General features: G+C 43.7%; 2 protein-coding genes across 3 annotated transcripts; both read left to right on the top strand.

The window, feature by feature from the left end:
- Positions 1-312: 312 nt before the first annotated feature.
- LOC124659301 (zinc finger CCCH domain-containing protein 6-like) lies at positions 313-6,817 on the top strand. Of its 2 annotated transcripts, XM_047197219.1 has the most exons (8): positions 313-491; positions 1,474-1,542; positions 1,814-1,930; positions 2,011-2,289; positions 2,641-2,961; positions 5,821-5,899; positions 6,032-6,250; positions 6,336-6,817. In XM_047197219.1, the coding sequence occupies exons 1-7, from the start codon at positions 318-320 to the stop codon at positions 6,184-6,186; spliced, it is 1,194 nt and encodes a 397-aa protein (XP_047053175.1). In that variant the 5' UTR covers positions 313-317; the 3' UTR covers positions 6,187-6,250; positions 6,336-6,817. The 2 variants fall into 2 exon arrangements, with proteins under 2 accessions (XP_047053175.1, XP_047053174.1); XM_047197218.1 differs by having other exon boundaries at positions 5,821-6,250.
- A 3,605-nt stretch (positions 6,818-10,422) lies between these two features.
- Positions 10,423-15,945, top strand: LOC124663803 (zinc finger CCCH domain-containing protein 5-like). The gene is made up of 7 exons (XM_047201463.1): positions 10,423-10,489; positions 10,664-10,839; positions 11,438-11,506; positions 11,675-11,791; positions 11,879-12,166; positions 12,465-12,782; positions 15,003-15,945. Exons 1-7 carry the CDS (start codon positions 10,423-10,425, stop codon positions 15,360-15,362), a joined length of 1,395 nt encoding a protein of 464 aa, XP_047057419.1. The 3' UTR covers positions 15,363-15,945.
- The last annotated feature ends 1,931 nt before the right edge of the window (positions 15,946-17,876 follow it).

The following is a 17,876-nucleotide window of genomic DNA, read 5'->3' as shown; positions in this document are numbered from 1 at the left end:
CGAGACAGAGAGAAGAGGGGACACAGAACCCGCCCGCCCGATCTCCTCCTCCTCCCACCTCCGATCGTTCCTGCCCCGACTTCCAATCCGATTGCCGCGCGCGCCTCCCCGCCCATGGAGCCTCACGCCGCAGCTGCACCCGGAGCCGGAGAAGGAGACGGCGGCCGTGGCGCCGACCCCGACACCGGCCTCGAAGGTAGCAGCACGCCCCTTTTCCATTCCATATTATTACGCTTAGATCTCCGCGCGTCCGTACGGCGCGCGGATCTACCTGGGCTGGCGTGATAACTAACGGGATGGAATGCGCTGCAGGGTCCATGTGGAGGATGGGGCTGGGCGGGGACGGCAGCGGCGGCGGCGGGGACGGCGACGGGGCGCGCCTGCCGGAGCGGCCCGGCGAGGCCGACTGCATCTACTACCTCCGCACCGGCGCCTGCGGCTTCGGGGACCGCTGCCGCTACAACCACCCCCGCGATCGCGGGGGCACTGAGGTGACAAAGCCACGCTTCCCCTCCCCCCTCCTTCCCGCGTTTTCCTGATCCGCCTCGCCGCGCCCCTGTGTACGCGCGCGTTTTCGTTGGGTCCATGGGGCAGCTAGATTTGCCATGTAATTCATGCGACGACATGGTAATCCACTGCGAGGATCCCAGAAATTACTAGTGGTCCGGGTAATGTAGCTCCTCTCTAGCTGAATTGCATCTGCCGCTCCACCATTTTGCCCGTGCCGTCTCTCTACCACTCATCAGGCGGCAGCATCATAATTTCGATTGGCTGAATCTAGGCACCCCTACGCATAATAATCCTTCCGGGAGCAGAAGGTTACTATGCACAGCGCCTTCATTTCATACTTAATTCGCTTTACTTCCACTTAATTATCTGCTTCAAACCTACTGCTTCGGCTTTATGGGCGCCTAAGTTTACTACCAGCTGTCAATACATGCAATCCGCCCACTTCTACGTTCTCCATCTAGTATAACCTAATGTACGTATATACATGTATGATCATCGATCACGGAGTTTCAGAGTTGTCCGGAACATATGTACATATGGTTTTTGCTGTACCTGTATATATAAATCTGGCCAACAACTGTAAGTACCTTACAGTTTACTATTTATGACCCTGATTTTGGTGGATTTGATGCTTTATGACTTGCTTAATATGCAAAAGATACAACTTCCATTAGCAGCTAAATTTTACATTAATAAAGCTGCTTCTATCATGGTGATAGACTGATGGTTTTCATAAATGATTTATGATGCTTCTATACTTTCCTTGTTTTCATTATGGGCGTCTGTTTTTGGTCTGTGGGCCTGGGATATTGTTTTTCTTTCTGTTTAGGCAGTAAATCTTCTGTTGAACCTAACCAATAGTTTATTCCCCCCAATCCAATTGGATTCTAGGATTCATATTTACAGTTTTGCAGTAGATTCAGAATTGATTAATCTCTGTTTTCCCATCATTTGAAAATGTAGTTTGGTGGAGGTGCAAAGAACGAAGTAGCATTGGACTACCCAGAGCGGTTGGGTCAACCAGTATGTGAGGTACATAAATTCGACTGTTTCATGCTCAAATTTAATTACCTTTCCATACAACCGAGCATCAGTCACACTCTTGAGCATGCATGCACCAACTCCTGCAAACCTGCACACTATTTGCATGCACCTACAGACTTGTTGCTCGTTGACTGGCATGCAGAGTGAAAAACTAAAAACGTAGTAATCACTGGCTCAGTGTTCAGCACACTGACTATTTAAGTTATGTCACATGCTTCTTAATTGTTTGGACTTATTCTTCTGTATTTTTTTTTTGCAGTACTACATGAAGACTGGGACTTGCAAATTTGGCTCCAACTGCAAATATCACCATCCTAAGCAAGATGGATCTGTTCAACCTATATTGTTAAACAGTAATGGATTCCCTCTACGTCAGGTGTGAAAATTCTCTCCAAAAACATTGCTAATTTAGTGAAATATTTTAATGGAAAGTTTATTGATACCAACAAAGTGCAGGGTGAGAAAGAGTGCTCCTACTACATGAAGACTGGACAATGCAAGTTTGGTTCTACATGTAAATTTCATCATCCAGAATTTGGCGGTGTTCAAGTGACTCCTGGAATTTATCCACCATTTCAGTCCCCATCTGTACCTTCGCCTCATCCGTACGCTCCTCTTACAAATTGGCAAATGGGGAGGCCACCTGTAGTTCCTGGATCATATATGCCAGGCTCTTATTCTCCAATGATGCTATCATCTGGAATGATTCCCGTGCAAGGATGGAGCCCTTATCCGGTAACTAACTTGAGTTGTAACTAATATTTTGACATGCATCGCAGGTTTCAAATGCAAAAAATGAACTAAGAGTCACAAATCATAATAGCCAACTTGTGTAAAGATGTAAAGCAATTAATCGACACCTTGTAAATTGTAGATTAGACTGAAAGATGGAAAATGAGTTCATTGTCATGTGGGCAAGAGCTGAAAGGCATCCACTAACATGTTACCTGAAAAAGTGGCTAATGTTAAGAGAACAATAAAATGGGGCAAGTAGTTGACATATGTGATCATAGAATGCAAACCTAAGAGTGCATGCAGCTAGATGAATCTTTTGCTCCAAGTAAATAACTCTTCTGTTTGATGCAGGCTTCAGTAAACCCTGTAGCATCAGGTGGAGCCCAACAAAGTGTTCAAACTGGACATGTGTATGGCATAGGGCACCATGGATCTTCCTCTGCAATTGCTTATGGTGGTCCTTACATGCCTTATTCTTCCTCAACTATACAATCCAGCAATAATCAACAAGAACATGGATTCCCTGAGCGGCCAGGGCAGCCCGAGTGTCAGTATTACATGAGGACTGGAGATTGTAAATTTGGTGCTACATGTAAATATCATCATCCTCGAGACTGGAGTTCACCCAAATCTAATTATATGTTCAGCCCTTTTTGCCTTCCACTTCGTCCAGTGAGTAACCTGAACACATCTTTTACATGTTCTAGGAACTAGCGCTACTTGTTTATATGATCATTTTAATCCCCTGCAAGCCAGTCAGAACTTTCATAGTTCTTTGGAATTTGAAAAAAAATAAACCAAAGTTAAGGTTGAACAAAAGAAACCAGCCAACAACACTTTCTCACTGCTACAGAAGGAAACACTGTTGCATATATATGATTTTTAGCCCAATAGAATCTCAGAGATAATCATATCCACTACTTGTTGAAGACTCTTATCTGCAAGACTCAGTCTACGTCAGTGGTAATACCTATCCATATGATTGACCAGCACCAATACCCCTTATTTAATTCCTTCCCCATCATTAAAAATAAAAATAGCATTTTAGAGAGGTCACACCTCAGAATGGTCTATCTGCAAAACCAATAACCTTGAGGGATTAGCAAAGTTCACCTACGGAGTATTAAAGATGTTGGGCAGGCGGACTTTGAAGTTTGTAAAAAATCTAGTCATGGATTGAGAACCACTTGTGGCCAGGGTTCTCCCCATGCTCTACTAAGTGTATGCACATCATCTTGTTTGTCCTTCAAATTGCAAGAAATTTCTACCATTACTTTGGCCCTTCTTATTAGTACTTGTGCAATGATTGATTCATTTGGCCGCCTTCAACTCTAGTTTCTGTCTCTTGCACTGACCGTTCCTTAGCATGCTTAGACATATTTGGGTACTTCACCACATAATTGCTTTGTAGCTTGCTTAGCTTAATGGTTGGTTAATATCCTTTTACTTTTTTTTACCTTTTTAAATTATAAGAAGGCATGAACCTCTCAAATAGAACATACCTCCTACTACCTCCGGACTGTATTAATCGACGCCACCACCACACTAATCTACCTGCATGCAGCGAACAGTCCGCGTCGATTAAAAACGACCGAGGGAGTAGTTGTGAAGGGTTTTGTGACATTATCACGAATGAATGAGTCCCACAAGATAGTTCAGACAGTGACTCCCAGTTAATGCTCTCATAAATACAAGTTGTTCAGAAGTCATGAGGTTGGTTAGTTTGTACTTAGAAGAATATATCATGTCTCCTGATCATATGGCTTGCACTCAAACCCCATTCTTGAGTCGCAACTCTCAAGTGCTTATTAGCAGCTGTCCCGGACACTCAGGTGTCGATAAGTTGCTACAGATCAATCATTTGAGTTTTATGCAACACATTTTTTTAGAAATTCTAATCTTCGTGATTGAACATGTTGATTTGTCAGTGTTTTCTATCAATTAAGTTCTTGTCATGGTCTATCAGAATAGCCAGGTAGTTGTTGAGAGACAGATGGTAGCACAATGTTTCTATACTCTTTAGTCATCAGCTAAACGTTAGGGCAGTAAAAACCGTCAAATGCTTGTCATGTGGCCAAGATCCTCATTGTTTAGCCCCAGAATAATCAGTCCATTCAACTTGGTTGATTGAGACTCACATTGATTAAATGACTGTTATGATCTCAGAAATTTGTGCAGATACAGTGTAATCCAGAATATAATGGTGGAAAAAAGTATTATTCTCCCAATTTCCTAGCCAGTCAAGTTTCTTCAATGAATAAACACCATGATCTACCTATGTATTTAAGTTTTCTAACCAGGAGGATATTCCAGCCTTTTGTTTCTGTTTTTGTCCTAGTGTTAGTTTTTGGCCTTCTGCCTTTCTAAGATCTGTGTATATATATAAACATTAATAGATAAAACAATGATTCTTTTGCCAAAAAAAGGATATAGTGATGGAAATGAGCTTTCAGTTGCCCATGGCTCTGCCCTAAGTATTCCATCTTGAGAAAAAAAACTGAAGTGAATAGCTTGGTCTTAGGTTCATCACCATTTAGTGCACATAGTTGCAGCAGTGAAGGTCTTCTGCAGAATCCCTAGTGTTAGCTTGGTGTTTAGCATGTTGTAGGAATAATTGAAATAATTTTTAGAAAGAATATGATTTTTATGTCAACTTGTATATTTACTAATGGGTATATATTATTGCGTCACATCATCATCACGTGCACCAATGGCCAAGAAGGCATGAACAATATTAATACTTCATATCTCTGTGCTTGTTACTGATGTGTATTTATAACATATACTGTGTAAAGATTGATATTATGTCTCCCAAAATAATTTCATTACCATAAAGTAAATCCATACTCTGTTTTGTCTTGTGAAGATCTGTCTTATGAAGATCCCTTCAGGCATACCAAGATCAACAAATGCTTGAAAAGCATTTGTCTTGGTTCTATTCGAAAGGAAGTTGATTAAGTCTTTACGCTCATGGAACATTCTGAAACAAATCATGTAGTTTCGGGTACATGCTAGAGCCATTGAGTAGCAGGAATTGATGTCCCCATCTGTCATTAGCTTGCCAATGCTGTTTGCTCTTTCTAATTGGTATGCACGAGCTCAACAAAGTCAAGGACTTTAGGGGAGCCTAATCTGCCTTGCTTAAATGTTTCTCCTTGATTGAACTTCCCTGCATGGCGTTAGAGCAAAATGTCATCATGAAAGCATCCATTGATAACAAAATCCTCTATTTCCTTTATTTTGGGATCTTATGAGATCGTAGTTAGTTGCAATTGTGAACTTGTGATTATCAGTGTGATATCCTGAATTATTATGCAGTATCTGCAAGTTACAGCTCTCTGTATTTTGTGTTGGGAACGGCACATGCTTTGTCTGGAATTTAATGGCGTAAATCACATGTGATGCCAGATTTCAGATTTGCTTTAATATGCTAGAATAAGTGTAGTGGCCTTAGACAGTATATGTATTTATAGTTCTTTTTTAAGTACATGCAGTTTCTTACCAGGCTGCTTATGTCATCTGAATTTTCAGGGTGCTCAACCTTGTTCATACTATGCCCAAAATGGGTACTGCAGATATGGAGTTACATGCAAGTATGATCACCCGATGGGTACGCTCGGCTACAGTTCATCTCCTTTACCCCTCTCTGACATGCCAATTGCTCCCTACCCACTTGGCTTCTCTATTGCCACATTGGCTCCATCTTCATCTTCCCCAGATCTAAGGCCAGAATATATTTCAGCTAAAGACCCATCAGTCAACCAAGTAGGATCACAAGTGACCGCATCTGACCCTGCTGGACCAATCTTGCCGAAAGGGGGTTTCCCGCCAGACACCGTGATGCGTGCTCAGACTAATGCGACAGCCGGCGGTTCAAGCCCTGGTGGCGGTCGCTGATTTTTCTGAGCTGAGTAGAGAGATCTCTCATCTCTCAGAACAATTTTCCAATCATTTGACACAGGTAAATTTGAACCCTCCACAATTTTCCCCATCGTATAAATTCTGCTGCTACTGGAGTGCATTCTTTCTTACACTGTCCATATCAGTTCTCATAGGCCCCTCCGATGTGAATAAAAAGCTGGAGCCTCTGTAGAGAAGGTTCGGCGAGGGTGGTTATCTCTGCCATCTCAATAAAAAGCATTGATAGGTTACAAGCAAGCAAAGCTCGATTCACTTGCAAATTTTTGCGTTCTTCTGTTCATCGCTGAGACGGGAAAGGCAAGGTTTTTGGATATCAGGTTTGATAGCTCGCAGCCGGTGTGGATAGACGTATATCCATTCCCTTGGTAAATAATTCTGGGGCAAGGAAATCTCCACATGCAGAAATTACTGGGTTTTGGTCCTGCCCTTCTGAAGTTATTTTCTTTTTTTGTTCTGTATATTGTCATATATATATCGTCAACAAACTCAGACTTGAAACTACATAAGTACATATATATGTGTCCATACTGGGAGCAAGGCACATTGTAATGAACACTGAACTTTTATAATTTAATGAAATACTGCTGCCAAACCTCTCAGTTCTACACTACTGGCATTCTGTTCACAAAATGCTGAATTGTACATTTTTTTGCTGCATGTTGCTGCTTTGAAATGACTGTAACTGCATGTTGCTGGTATTAGCTCTGCTCACGCAATGCGTCCAGAGAAGTGCAAGGTGAAATTTTGTTACTACTGCAGTATATCATTTGATATGCGTGTCATATCTTGATTGTGGTGAATCCATTCGATTTTTATCAATCTAACAATCAAGTTACATTTTATTATTAGTTAATTGTACTCAATTTTTATTGATCAAACAATCAAGTTTTACATCGTTTGGATTTTGAAAAAAAGAGTCATATAGACATTTTGTAGTCATCATTACTGGGGAATGGGCCCAAGAAGTCTTCCACACGCCTGAAAAATCAGGAGCAGTTGGGCGTTCCATTACTCCACCAACAGATGGCTCGTTGCCGCGTCCCCCATTAAAGCGTTTTTCTTGTTACTCAAGGTCACACCAGTACTGAGCGAGCGCACGACTGTGCTGGAGGTGGTGGAAGGAAGACTGCCAACTTGCCAAGTCACGTTCCAAAGTAGTACTCCCTCCGTCCCGTTTTAATTAACTCGCCGGTAATTATGCGAAAAACCCCTCACGTTTCCCCCTTTCTACGCCACAGTCCCCGCGCGAGTCACCTCCTGAGTCCTGACCAGCCCTTCTCGATCTTTCAGTCGTCTCCGGCCGATCCCGGCGACCGCTCGCCAGCCGCTCCCCTACTCCCTCCCGCGCGCCATCCCGCTCGACCTCTCCCGCATCCCGCTCGCCGCGCTCTCCTCCTCCTCCTCTTCGCCGCTTCCCGTCGTGCGGCCCCTCGCCCCCTCCTCCTCCCGCTCCCGCCATCCACGCCCGCCGGCCAGCACCGGCAATCCGCGCGGCGGCGCGCGGCCTCGCCGGCGGAGGTGCGGGTCTCCCGGGCTCGGGTGGTGCCGGGGCTGCCGGCGACGGCTCTTGGAGGCGGCGGAGATCGCAAGCGAGCTCACGCCGGCGGCCATGGTGGTTGGTGCGGGCCAGATCTGGGCCCCTGCTTGGAGGCGGGTGTATTTTTGTTACATTGTAAAGGGCTGAAATGTAAAATTGCATTACTGAAGCGTTTTTCTCCCCCTGAGTTAATTAAAACGGGACGGAGGGAGTACGAGATGCCTAAGATCTACGTAGATCTGGATGTCTCTATACATTAAAAAAATATAAATATATTAAAATTTAGATAAACTTGTGACATCCTTTTATGAACAAAGGTAGTACAATACTATGCAGTCAAAAGTTTACATTGACGCAAGGAGGGGAAATTCAAAATGGAAACTCAAAACGGCTGAAACCAAATTGTAGACTAGCCAATGATGTAACTACAAATGTGCAAAATCTCGATACGAATACTTTGTATTATAGGCTAGACAGATTTGACATAATCTGAAAACTTTTATAGTGAACAATGTACATTTCAATACTATCCTACAATCTAAAGTATTTAGGATATTGCCATACTAAATATTGGCAAGTTAGGTCGGCTGGAACCTTGAATTTTACTCATAAAAGCTGCACTAAGCTTAGCACAGTCGAAAGTGTTCATTCCTTGCACTAAATACTGAAGTATTTGAATCTTATATACTCTCCCTTTATGATTTTCATTTAAATTTGAACTAGAACCACGGCAAGGATTATGAAACAGAGGATAACATGAAACTTATACTCCTAGAAGGCTAGAACGGCCTATTACTAAAGCGAAAGTATACATTTTTTAGAATAACATGGATCGCTTCCTGGCTCCATTTCATTGAAACGAAACCATGACGTCACAAAGTTCTTAAGCCAGCATGGCAACACTAAAAGATTCAAGGAAGAAGAGAAGAGCCAAAACAATTGACCAACTCGTCACACGACGAAACCAGCTGATGTTGGCCAATCCAAAAACAACAAAAACCCGTCTCAAACGAGCGACACAAGTTTTTGAGGCCACACACTGCATCCGAGTTGTTCATAAAACATGCACCACATCAACTATATGAAATAGGAGTCGCTCGACGCCAGGGTGTTTGGACCCCTCTCACTCCATCACCATATGGATTGCTTTATCGTCTTCAAGATGATCTTGAAGATAAGAAGAAAACGCCTAGCCTCCATGTGATGAGCTGATAGCAGTGGCCTTCTAGTTGGAAATTCATCCAAAAGGCTTGCAGACCAGTCCGACATCAGCTCTAGCAAATGGTAGAGTTTTCTGCAAAAGAGTTGTGAATTGATCCAAAGGGGGCCATTTATGGTGTTCCACTCAAGTTTTTGTTGTTGTTGTTGTTAAAGTCAATAATGTTATTGTTATTCCAAATGCCCCAGGAGTAGGATAGGAAAGAATTTTTGAGTAGTAAATATCTCTTATTATTGTATAGCCACTTTGAAGCTAAACTAATAAACACATTAAAAACCTGAGGAACACCAGCCTAAGTAATACACTCAAAGAAGGAATGTTTAGCAATTTGCTATTTCTTTGCAAACACTACATTCTAGGGGTTTAGGGATTCCCCTCCTTTTCATGTTATCCCTAGTTATTACTATTTTATTTTAGGTGGCATCTTAAGCTTCCACATAGAAGGTAGATATATGCAGCCTTATTATTAAGAATCACATACTCCATTGACTTAGAGGAATACATCCTATTGGTTTCATACGCCGAAATCAATTGGTCGTCATGCTCAGTGAAGCTAATACTAGCTAAAAGTATTTCTTATTACCTTTGTCATTCGCTTTGGAGCTCATTTAGGAGATGCAAGAAAGACATTACTACTATATAAGTAGAAACACTAGCTAGAAAGAAAGTGTATAGATTGAAGAGCGTATGTACATGAATGATGCGAATGATGAACGTTGTGAAACGTGGGGATGCGCCGAAGGGTGAGGGGAAGCACTGCACGTCCAGCACCGGACCACCAGGGTACCAACCAATCCACCAACTATCGCTGCACCGAATAAAAACACCAGATTCCGCACGTTGTTTTTTCACAAGAAAAGAAAAACCGATCACTGGGCAGAGACCAGAGAGAAACCATATCAAAAAGTGTCGATCGGGCATCCTAGGCGGAGCACGTGACGGTGCCGCCGCAGTGGGGCCCGGGCTCGGGCCCAGGGCCAGGGCAGGGCCGTGGCAGCACCGCAGCAAGCAGAGGCAGCGACCGACCGTCCGGACGACCGCGCATTCAATGCGGCCCGCGGCTTGCCCACTGCCCACTCCCGCCCGGCCCCACCACCACCACTTTCGCCCTTTTTACGTTTCCACCCCTCCGCTTTCTCTCTTATCGCCATTAGAGCCCCGCGGTGGGCTTCTTGGCGCCTACGCGAAGTCACCCACGCGCTGTCCGGGCCACGACACGACACCCCCAAGCGAGCGAGCAAGAGCAGAGTGAGTCCCACTCACGCAGAAAAAGCCACGGGACTGCGAGCGTACGGGCTGCGACTGCGAGGGAGAGAGAGAAGAGGAGTCCGGAGGAAGCAACGCCACCGAGAGATTTTGCCTCGCCGCAGCTAGCCAGGCGACCACGGCCGGCCCCGATCCCCGCCCGATCGCGCGCCGCCGCGGGAGGAGCATTCCGGGACCCGCGCCGCCCATGATGGAGCCGTACGCCGCCGCGCCGCCCGAGGACGCCGCCGGAGGCGAGCCCGACACCGGCCTCGAAGGTACGCCGCCCAATTCCAGCTCACCCGCTCTCTTCGCCGCGCGGCGTGTTCTGTTGCGCGCGTGCGTGTTTGGGGAAAAAAAGGAGGGGGTTTCCTTTCTGTGCTCGGCAGCTCGCTAGGGTTTTGGATCTTCGATGCGGGCTAATGTCGCTGCTTTTTTTCGTGTCCTCGCAGGGTCGATGTGGAGGCTGGGGCTGGGAAGCGGCGGGGAAGCGCCGACAGGGGCGGCCGCCGGGGCGAGGCTGCCGGAGCGGCCGGGCGAGGCCAACTGCGTCTACTACCTCCGCACCGGCGCCTGCGGCTACGGGGAGACCTGCCGCTACAACCACCCGCGCGATCGCGCCGCCGCGGTGAGCACACCGCTTCTCCTCTGCTCTCTTCCTCCACCGCGTCATGCTCTGCTTCGCTCCAGTCTACTACTACTAGCGGGGAGCTTATTAAGTGCGACTTGTCACTCCCTGATAATGACCGCCGGCTGAATTACAGCTGGTTGGTGCGGAGGGGTAGCTTCCGGCTCAAGCCTTTCGCCGTGATTCGGTTCATTTTCATTCTCGTTATTACGGCCTACGAGACTGCTGCTAGCACGAGCTCACGGAAGTGAAATCTGATTGTGCGCGACTTGGTTGCTGTCGTTGATTACCTGATCTGATTCTTTAATGCGGATACTGCTCGTCTTAGTCTCGCGGTTAATGTTGATAATTCGGAGCTCCACTTTCTACCCACGGTGCCACTTGCTCATGCCATTGACCGAGTCATACATACCTCTGTCAGGAAAATCTTTTACGTATTTCTTTTGCCTTATACTAGCTCAACTTGATGGTCATGTTCACATGTGTCTGCAGCGACTGGTTGCAGAACCTTGTGCAGAGCACAGTAGACACTAGATAGATTGAGCTCAAGGTGAGGTTCAGTTGAAATTATTAACGTGTTTCCTGCTCTGCTTTTCAGTTTGATGGAGGCGCAAGGACCGCGCGCACCGTGGAGTATCCGGAACGACCAGGCCAACCTTCGTGCGAGGTAATTGAACTAATCCCCATCTTGCCATTAGTTACAATGGTATGGAATAGAAGGTCTCTCCTACAGAACCTGCTAACTGATATTTCAGGCATCACACATGAGCTGTTTCTTTGTACTATGCCATGCGGTGGATACTCTACAGTTAACATTCTTCACTTCCTTTTGCAGTACTACATGAAGAATGGGAGTTGTAAGTTTGGCTCTAACTGCAAATACAATCACCCCAGAGAAGGTGGTTCTGTACAGCCAGTTGTGTTGAATTCCAGTGGATACCCTCTGCGTATGGTGGGTGTTTTGTTCGATCAAAGTTTCTATACAGTCCTGGTCCTTCTCTGTTCATTCTCTAATGAAATCTTCCCTTTCGTCATGCAGGGTGAGAAAGAATGCTCCTACTATATCAAAACCGGCCATTGCAAATTTGGGTCTACATGCAAGTTTCATCACCCACAGGGGCCAGAACCTGGTGTTGTTTCAGAGGCTCCTAACATGTACCCACCAGTCCAACCATTGCCTATCTCTTCCTCTCTTCCATACCCACCTCTTGCCAATTGGCAGTTGGGGAGGCCTTCTGTGCTGCCTGGATCATATTTCCCTGGCTCGTACCCTCCAATGATGCACCCATCTGCAGTCATGCCAATGCAGGGATGGAACCCTTACATGGTAAGTTTCAGTAAGTATTATTTTTCATTTTGGTCTTTGTGATACAGATAGTAGGAAGTAAGTTATTTCGCAAGGGTATTTTCTGTGAAATGATTTTTTTTTTTCCATCTGGACTGAATTTTGTAAAATTAATTCATAATCATAAGATCTCTTTTTAAGGATGCAACCATTACTGTCTAGTGTCACATACTTCCAAAGCTTGACTTTGTACTTTTGTGTTATGAAGCATTTGATGCATGGCCAGAAAAAAAATATGAAACTGCCCTGATGAACTCTTTATTCTTCTCTGTATTCTTAGTCACCTATGAATCAAGTTGCGTCAGCTGGGGGACAGCAAACAGTTCAGGCAGGGCCATTGTATGGCTTATCACACCAAGGGCCTCCATCTGCAGTTGCTTATGGCAGTAATTATGCACCGTTGTCTTCTTCAACATGGCCTTCAAGTAATAAACAAGAAGTTGTCTTTCCTGAGCGGCCTGGGCAGCCTGAGTGCCACCACTACATGAAGACAGGGACCTGCAAATTTGGAGCCACATGCAAATACAATCATCCTCAGTACCTGAGTACACCTAGGTCCAACTATATGCTGAGCCCTCTAGGTCTTCCAATTCGGCCGGTGAGTAGAACACATCAGTCCGTTTTCTTACATTTAAGTACTATGTTGTCTCCAAGAAAGTTAGTCCAAAAGTACACCACTGATTTTTTTTATATGTTGTCCTTGATAAGATTGACACCACAGCTTATTGTTCTGATACAACTGAATTGATAAGTGAACTTTGATGTACGAGTGTAGTTTAGTCTAACTGCTAATTAGTGAAGCCTAGTGATGATTTACTGTATTCAGTTACTAGAAGTTTTTGAAATTAGTTGGCGTTCTGTCATAGATTTTGGCTGCAACATTGATCAAGCTGCCATACATGGAAGAACATTGCCATACTTGGAAGAACAGTTCCTCCACTGCTTTAGTTTCATCACCCAAATCCACCTTCCATATAAAATAACTGTTCAAAGTTTTGTTTCTAGTCTAGTAAATCATGTTATTATACTAAGTCCTCTAAGTTTAGCTTGTCATTTAATCAACCAGAATGTGAAGCAAAGCCAAGCACCACAAAAATGTGTACTGTGCGCGCCTGCAATTTTCTCTTTAGCCTGTAGCAGAACATGTGTGTGCAAACATAAAAGGCTGTACTGGAAAAAAAGGGCCTATTATGCATCTATTGACCTTTTTTTCTAGTTTTAAGTATATCCCTACTATACCATGCATAGGATGCTGTTTTGTGTATCGTCAATTAAATGCAGATCAATGTTCACATTATTTTCCTAAGAGATTTCTGAGTTTTGACCTTGTTCTGCTTATTTGATTCTGCTTGAATTCAGTATGGTATGAGCATTGAAAATATAAGATGGGATCATTTGTTGCATTGCATGCTTTTAAACCAGTCCTCTGGGTTGCGTAACTTGTGTTTCTTGTTCATTTCGATGTTCAACTTTTAACCTTGAACTCTGTAACCGGTTGTTTTTAACCTTGGAAGTACCAAACCAGTAAACTTTAACCCAAATGTTTTTGTGTTGACATGATCACTTATACAAATACACGTCAGCACCATGACATGTCAGCAATTTTTTTAAGTACTAAAAGATAGGGGAAAAATAATACATAATAAGTTTTCTGTAATAATCTGAAACTTCTGTACTAAATTCGTGTGAACCTTTAAGTTTGACTTGAATCCTTCTATCATGCTGACAATTCGAAAATACATTTTTAGGGAACTCGGCGAATGTTTTTTCAGACTGGCTATTAAAGAACTTAGCAACATGTCATCAAGACACTACTTAATTCGTTTTTGAGTTTACTATATCTGATTTTCCTAATAATTGGAAATTTCCAAGACAATATGCTTGTCCTGTGATTTTCTTGATTTTTCTGTTTTCTTACTAAGTTGTTGACATAGGAAGGTGATTGTCTTGTGGGGCATCATCTATATGCATAGGATGAAGCCAGCCGAGCCGGGCTAGGGCTGGCAGCCAAACCAATCAGGGACTGCTCATATTAGCTAATTAAAGGAAGAAAGAGTGCCCCTTGAAAAACTTAACATGAAACAACTAAACATGTTGCTGTATGTATTTCATTTCCCCCTTTCCACATTTCAAAATGAAACCAGCTTTGGCTTAATCACAATGATCTTGATTCTTGACCAATATAGGGATGGATAGTTATTCGTTCGCACGTTAAAGCGCTCTTAGCCATGTTACACCGTTAGGCTGAAAAGCTAATTTGTAGAACATCAATAGTAAAATTTGACAAATTGAAACTGTTCCATTTTTTGATCTTGACATATCTATGATCTCTAGAAGAATAAGGAAAACTTTCCTTTTTCTGTTACTAGATTACGGTTAAATATAATTATCTTCTCCAGTGACATAACGATGAAGTGCAGGTGACTATGAGATTATCTCTATACCTGATTAAGAATTGACATCTTTGTTGTGATTTGTTGTCACCTACCAGTAGCAACTAGCAAACTAATTTATTATCGTCTTAACCAAAATGGTTGTGAATTAATTATGTCAACTTAAATTCTTGCTTTGCAATATATTTGTCCAAACTTATCTTCGGATGCACAATGCATAGTGTAATGTTCATGTAGCATTTCATTTCTTCTTCAAGTGAGTGCAAGTAATAATGCAAAGTAGAACTTCATCTAGTAATGGATTTCCTGTGGCAAAACATGCGTGTAGGATACTACAATACGCAAGCTAATCTGATAAATAGGATTACCCATTTCTCTTTTTACACATGGAGCTACATTGTGATCAACTTTCCTTCAATTTGCAGGGTGCTCAGCCATGTGTGTACTATTCACAGCATGGCTTCTGCAAATATGGTCCGGGATGCAAATTTGATCACCCACTGGGTGCTCTAAGCTACAGCCCTTCAGCGTCATCGCTTGGTGACATGCCTATTGCTCCCTATCCTAGTCTCCCTGCTGCTCCTATGGCCCCATCTCCATCATCTTCTGTTCCGCGGCCAGAGTACATCCTTGGCAAGGACTCTTCAGCGTACCAGCCAGCATCACCTGGAACTACATTTGGACCTGCTGGACCGATGTCAAAAGTTTATGCTCCACACATGCTTCTCCGACCTCCAACTTCCACAACTGGTGCCACTGTCACAAGCCATGGTGGAGAGCTCTAATCCCATTTCTGGCATGAAGATGGATGTTCAGCAAGCTTCTCAAGAATTTTTTTTGGCGTATTAGAGATGAGATATCAACTCATTTTTTGCTCCGATTCGGTTCCACAGCTAGTCTGTCTCCACTTCTCCCAGCAGCTGTTCACTCAGAACCCCACCCAGTGTGAATATGGCTGGAGCTGACATAGACAACTCATGGCAAAGGTTGCAATCCTTGCCATCTGAATAAATGCATAGATGGGCAGTGGTAAGCTCGTCCCCTGCCATTATTATGTTCATTGCTGAAATGGAAAAGAGGGAGAATCCTGAAATCCAAATTAGCTGACGGTCTTTGTATCGGTACATAATTATCGAAGCAGGCCACATGATGCATCATTGCAGAGAGGTTTTGTACCTGAAATCGATTGGGTTCGGCACTGCTGCCCAAATCTTTGCTCATTTAACCATCTCATATGTGTTATGCAACTACCAGTCTGGACTTCTGTAATATGTATAGTATATATATCCATAATGCGAACAACTGAACATGGAACAACGTAATGGACCATTTGGAACTTTCAATTGAATCATCTGCGCTTCTGCATCATTGTTCATCTGCATCAAGTTTGAATACTAAGTCAGTAGATTAAGTGTATTAAGTAGCTTGTTATGCTGTTTCTGCATCAAGAACTGAGCGCGCTGGTGGAGCCTTTTTTTTCCCCGGGGAACTGGTAGAGCCAACTTAGGCAATGTGCAACGTGGATGTTATCATAATGCATAATCAGCGTCTTACAGCCTTGTTATTTCCCGTTAGATGGTATGTTTATACACCTTTTTGTGTGTGTAAGAATCGGTGAAAACGGAGTGGATACAGTGGAATAGTGCCGAAATCATATATGTAACCATTCTTTTTGGAGCTGATAATAACTAATAAAGAATCAGAGCCTGTAGTTTATGAATATGGGGCGAATACGGTTCGTTGTGGTTAAATATTTTGTTGGATCTCTCCTAAAAAATAGACCGATATGTACTACGGAGCACATCCGTTCTAATACCATATATTTTGAAATAGTTGAGCCACTTACTTTAAAACGGAGGGAGTAACACATTAATATGGATTGACTTACTCCAAATCAACGGTTCGTTGTGTTCTTTTTCTTTTTGACGATACGGTTCATTGTGATTAAATACATTTAAAACGGTTCCTTGTGGTTAAATATATTGTCGGATCTCTCTTTAAAAATAAGACCAATATGTACTACATCCGTTCTACTCCGTAATATAATTATATTTAGAAAAAGCTAAGACACTTATGTTATTGTAAATACATAAATTTTTAAGAACTCCTTCCGTGGCTACTTAATTTTTCCCTTGAAAAGCCACTTGCATGGTTTTGCCAGAGGATTTTATTTTTAGAATGTCGAAATTTTGGCTCGCACATTTGTGTGTTAAAAGATCAAATAAATGTTTCATGATTTTTTTAGCTAGGTGCAATTTTTATCCTTCTACACATGACATAAAAATATCGTTTTTCATGAAACAACTTTCTAAACACGCGTGAAACTTTTCTTCAGATTTTTTAAACATTTAAAACTGCGTTTAAAACTCTTGAAAACCGAAAGTATGTACTTCCGGCTGACAAAACGCCTCTGCTCGAGTCGCTTCACATACACTACTCTTTTTTTCTGAGGGAATCACATACACTACACTTGGTTGGGACGGAGGCTATCCAGCTACTATACGCAGTTACGCACACTTGAGGCTAAACGTATCGACAGCGAGCTAACGCAAAACAACCAGCCGGGCCCCCAAAGCTTCCCTCAAACCGCGCCGGATTGAAGGTTTGGGGAACGTGTTTTGTTCGTGCCGCGTTTAGGGATGTCTTTCCCAGCCGCGTCCCCCAAACGCCTCTCCCAAACATTTAAAATACTTTTTTTAGCATTTTTATTTCAATTTCCACAAACTAATACATATGGGTACGTGGTTTCTACAAACTAATACATAGTTGGAACCGTGGTGAACACAAATATAAAATATTGCAAATAAACTAAACCTAACTATAGGCCGTGCATCGAAGGTTTCCTGTGTTCGCTGCTAAGAAAGAACACTCGAGGGCACACCCAGTCACCCAAACTGGAAAATCCAGCGGGAGGATGGTGCCCTTGTTGGTTCTACCGATGAGACGAACAGGCAGAAACCTCCGTGCACGTATTCGTTGCGAAGAAACAACACTCAGTCGTCCTCCTCGTCGGTGCTGTCGCCGTGGTAGTCCCGGCGGCAGCGCCTCTCGTCGAAGACCTTGATGCTCATGTCCCTGTTGCCGAAGTAGGAGAACAGGAGGATGAAGCCGGCTTCGAGGCTGTGGTGGCGCGCGAACTTCTCCCAGCCCGATGTTGAGGTACATCTTGCCGCGCGCGTCGTAGATCGCGTCGACGATCCACCGGTAGTAGCCGCACGAAGCCTCCCGCAGATGCATCGTGCGCGGGCGTACGGCGCCAACGTACTCGGCGAAGGAGTCCGGCAGCCTCTGGATGCCGC

The sequence above is a fragment of the Lolium rigidum genome, chromosome 6 (assembly GCF_022539505.1).
Source record: "Lolium rigidum isolate FL_2022 chromosome 6, APGP_CSIRO_Lrig_0.1, whole genome shotgun sequence".
In the NCBI taxonomy this organism is placed as follows: domain Eukaryota; kingdom Viridiplantae; phylum Streptophyta; class Magnoliopsida; order Poales; family Poaceae; genus Lolium; species Lolium rigidum.
The sequence above is the reverse complement of the archived record's forward strand: the minus strand, read 5'-3'. Positions and strand labels throughout refer to the sequence as shown.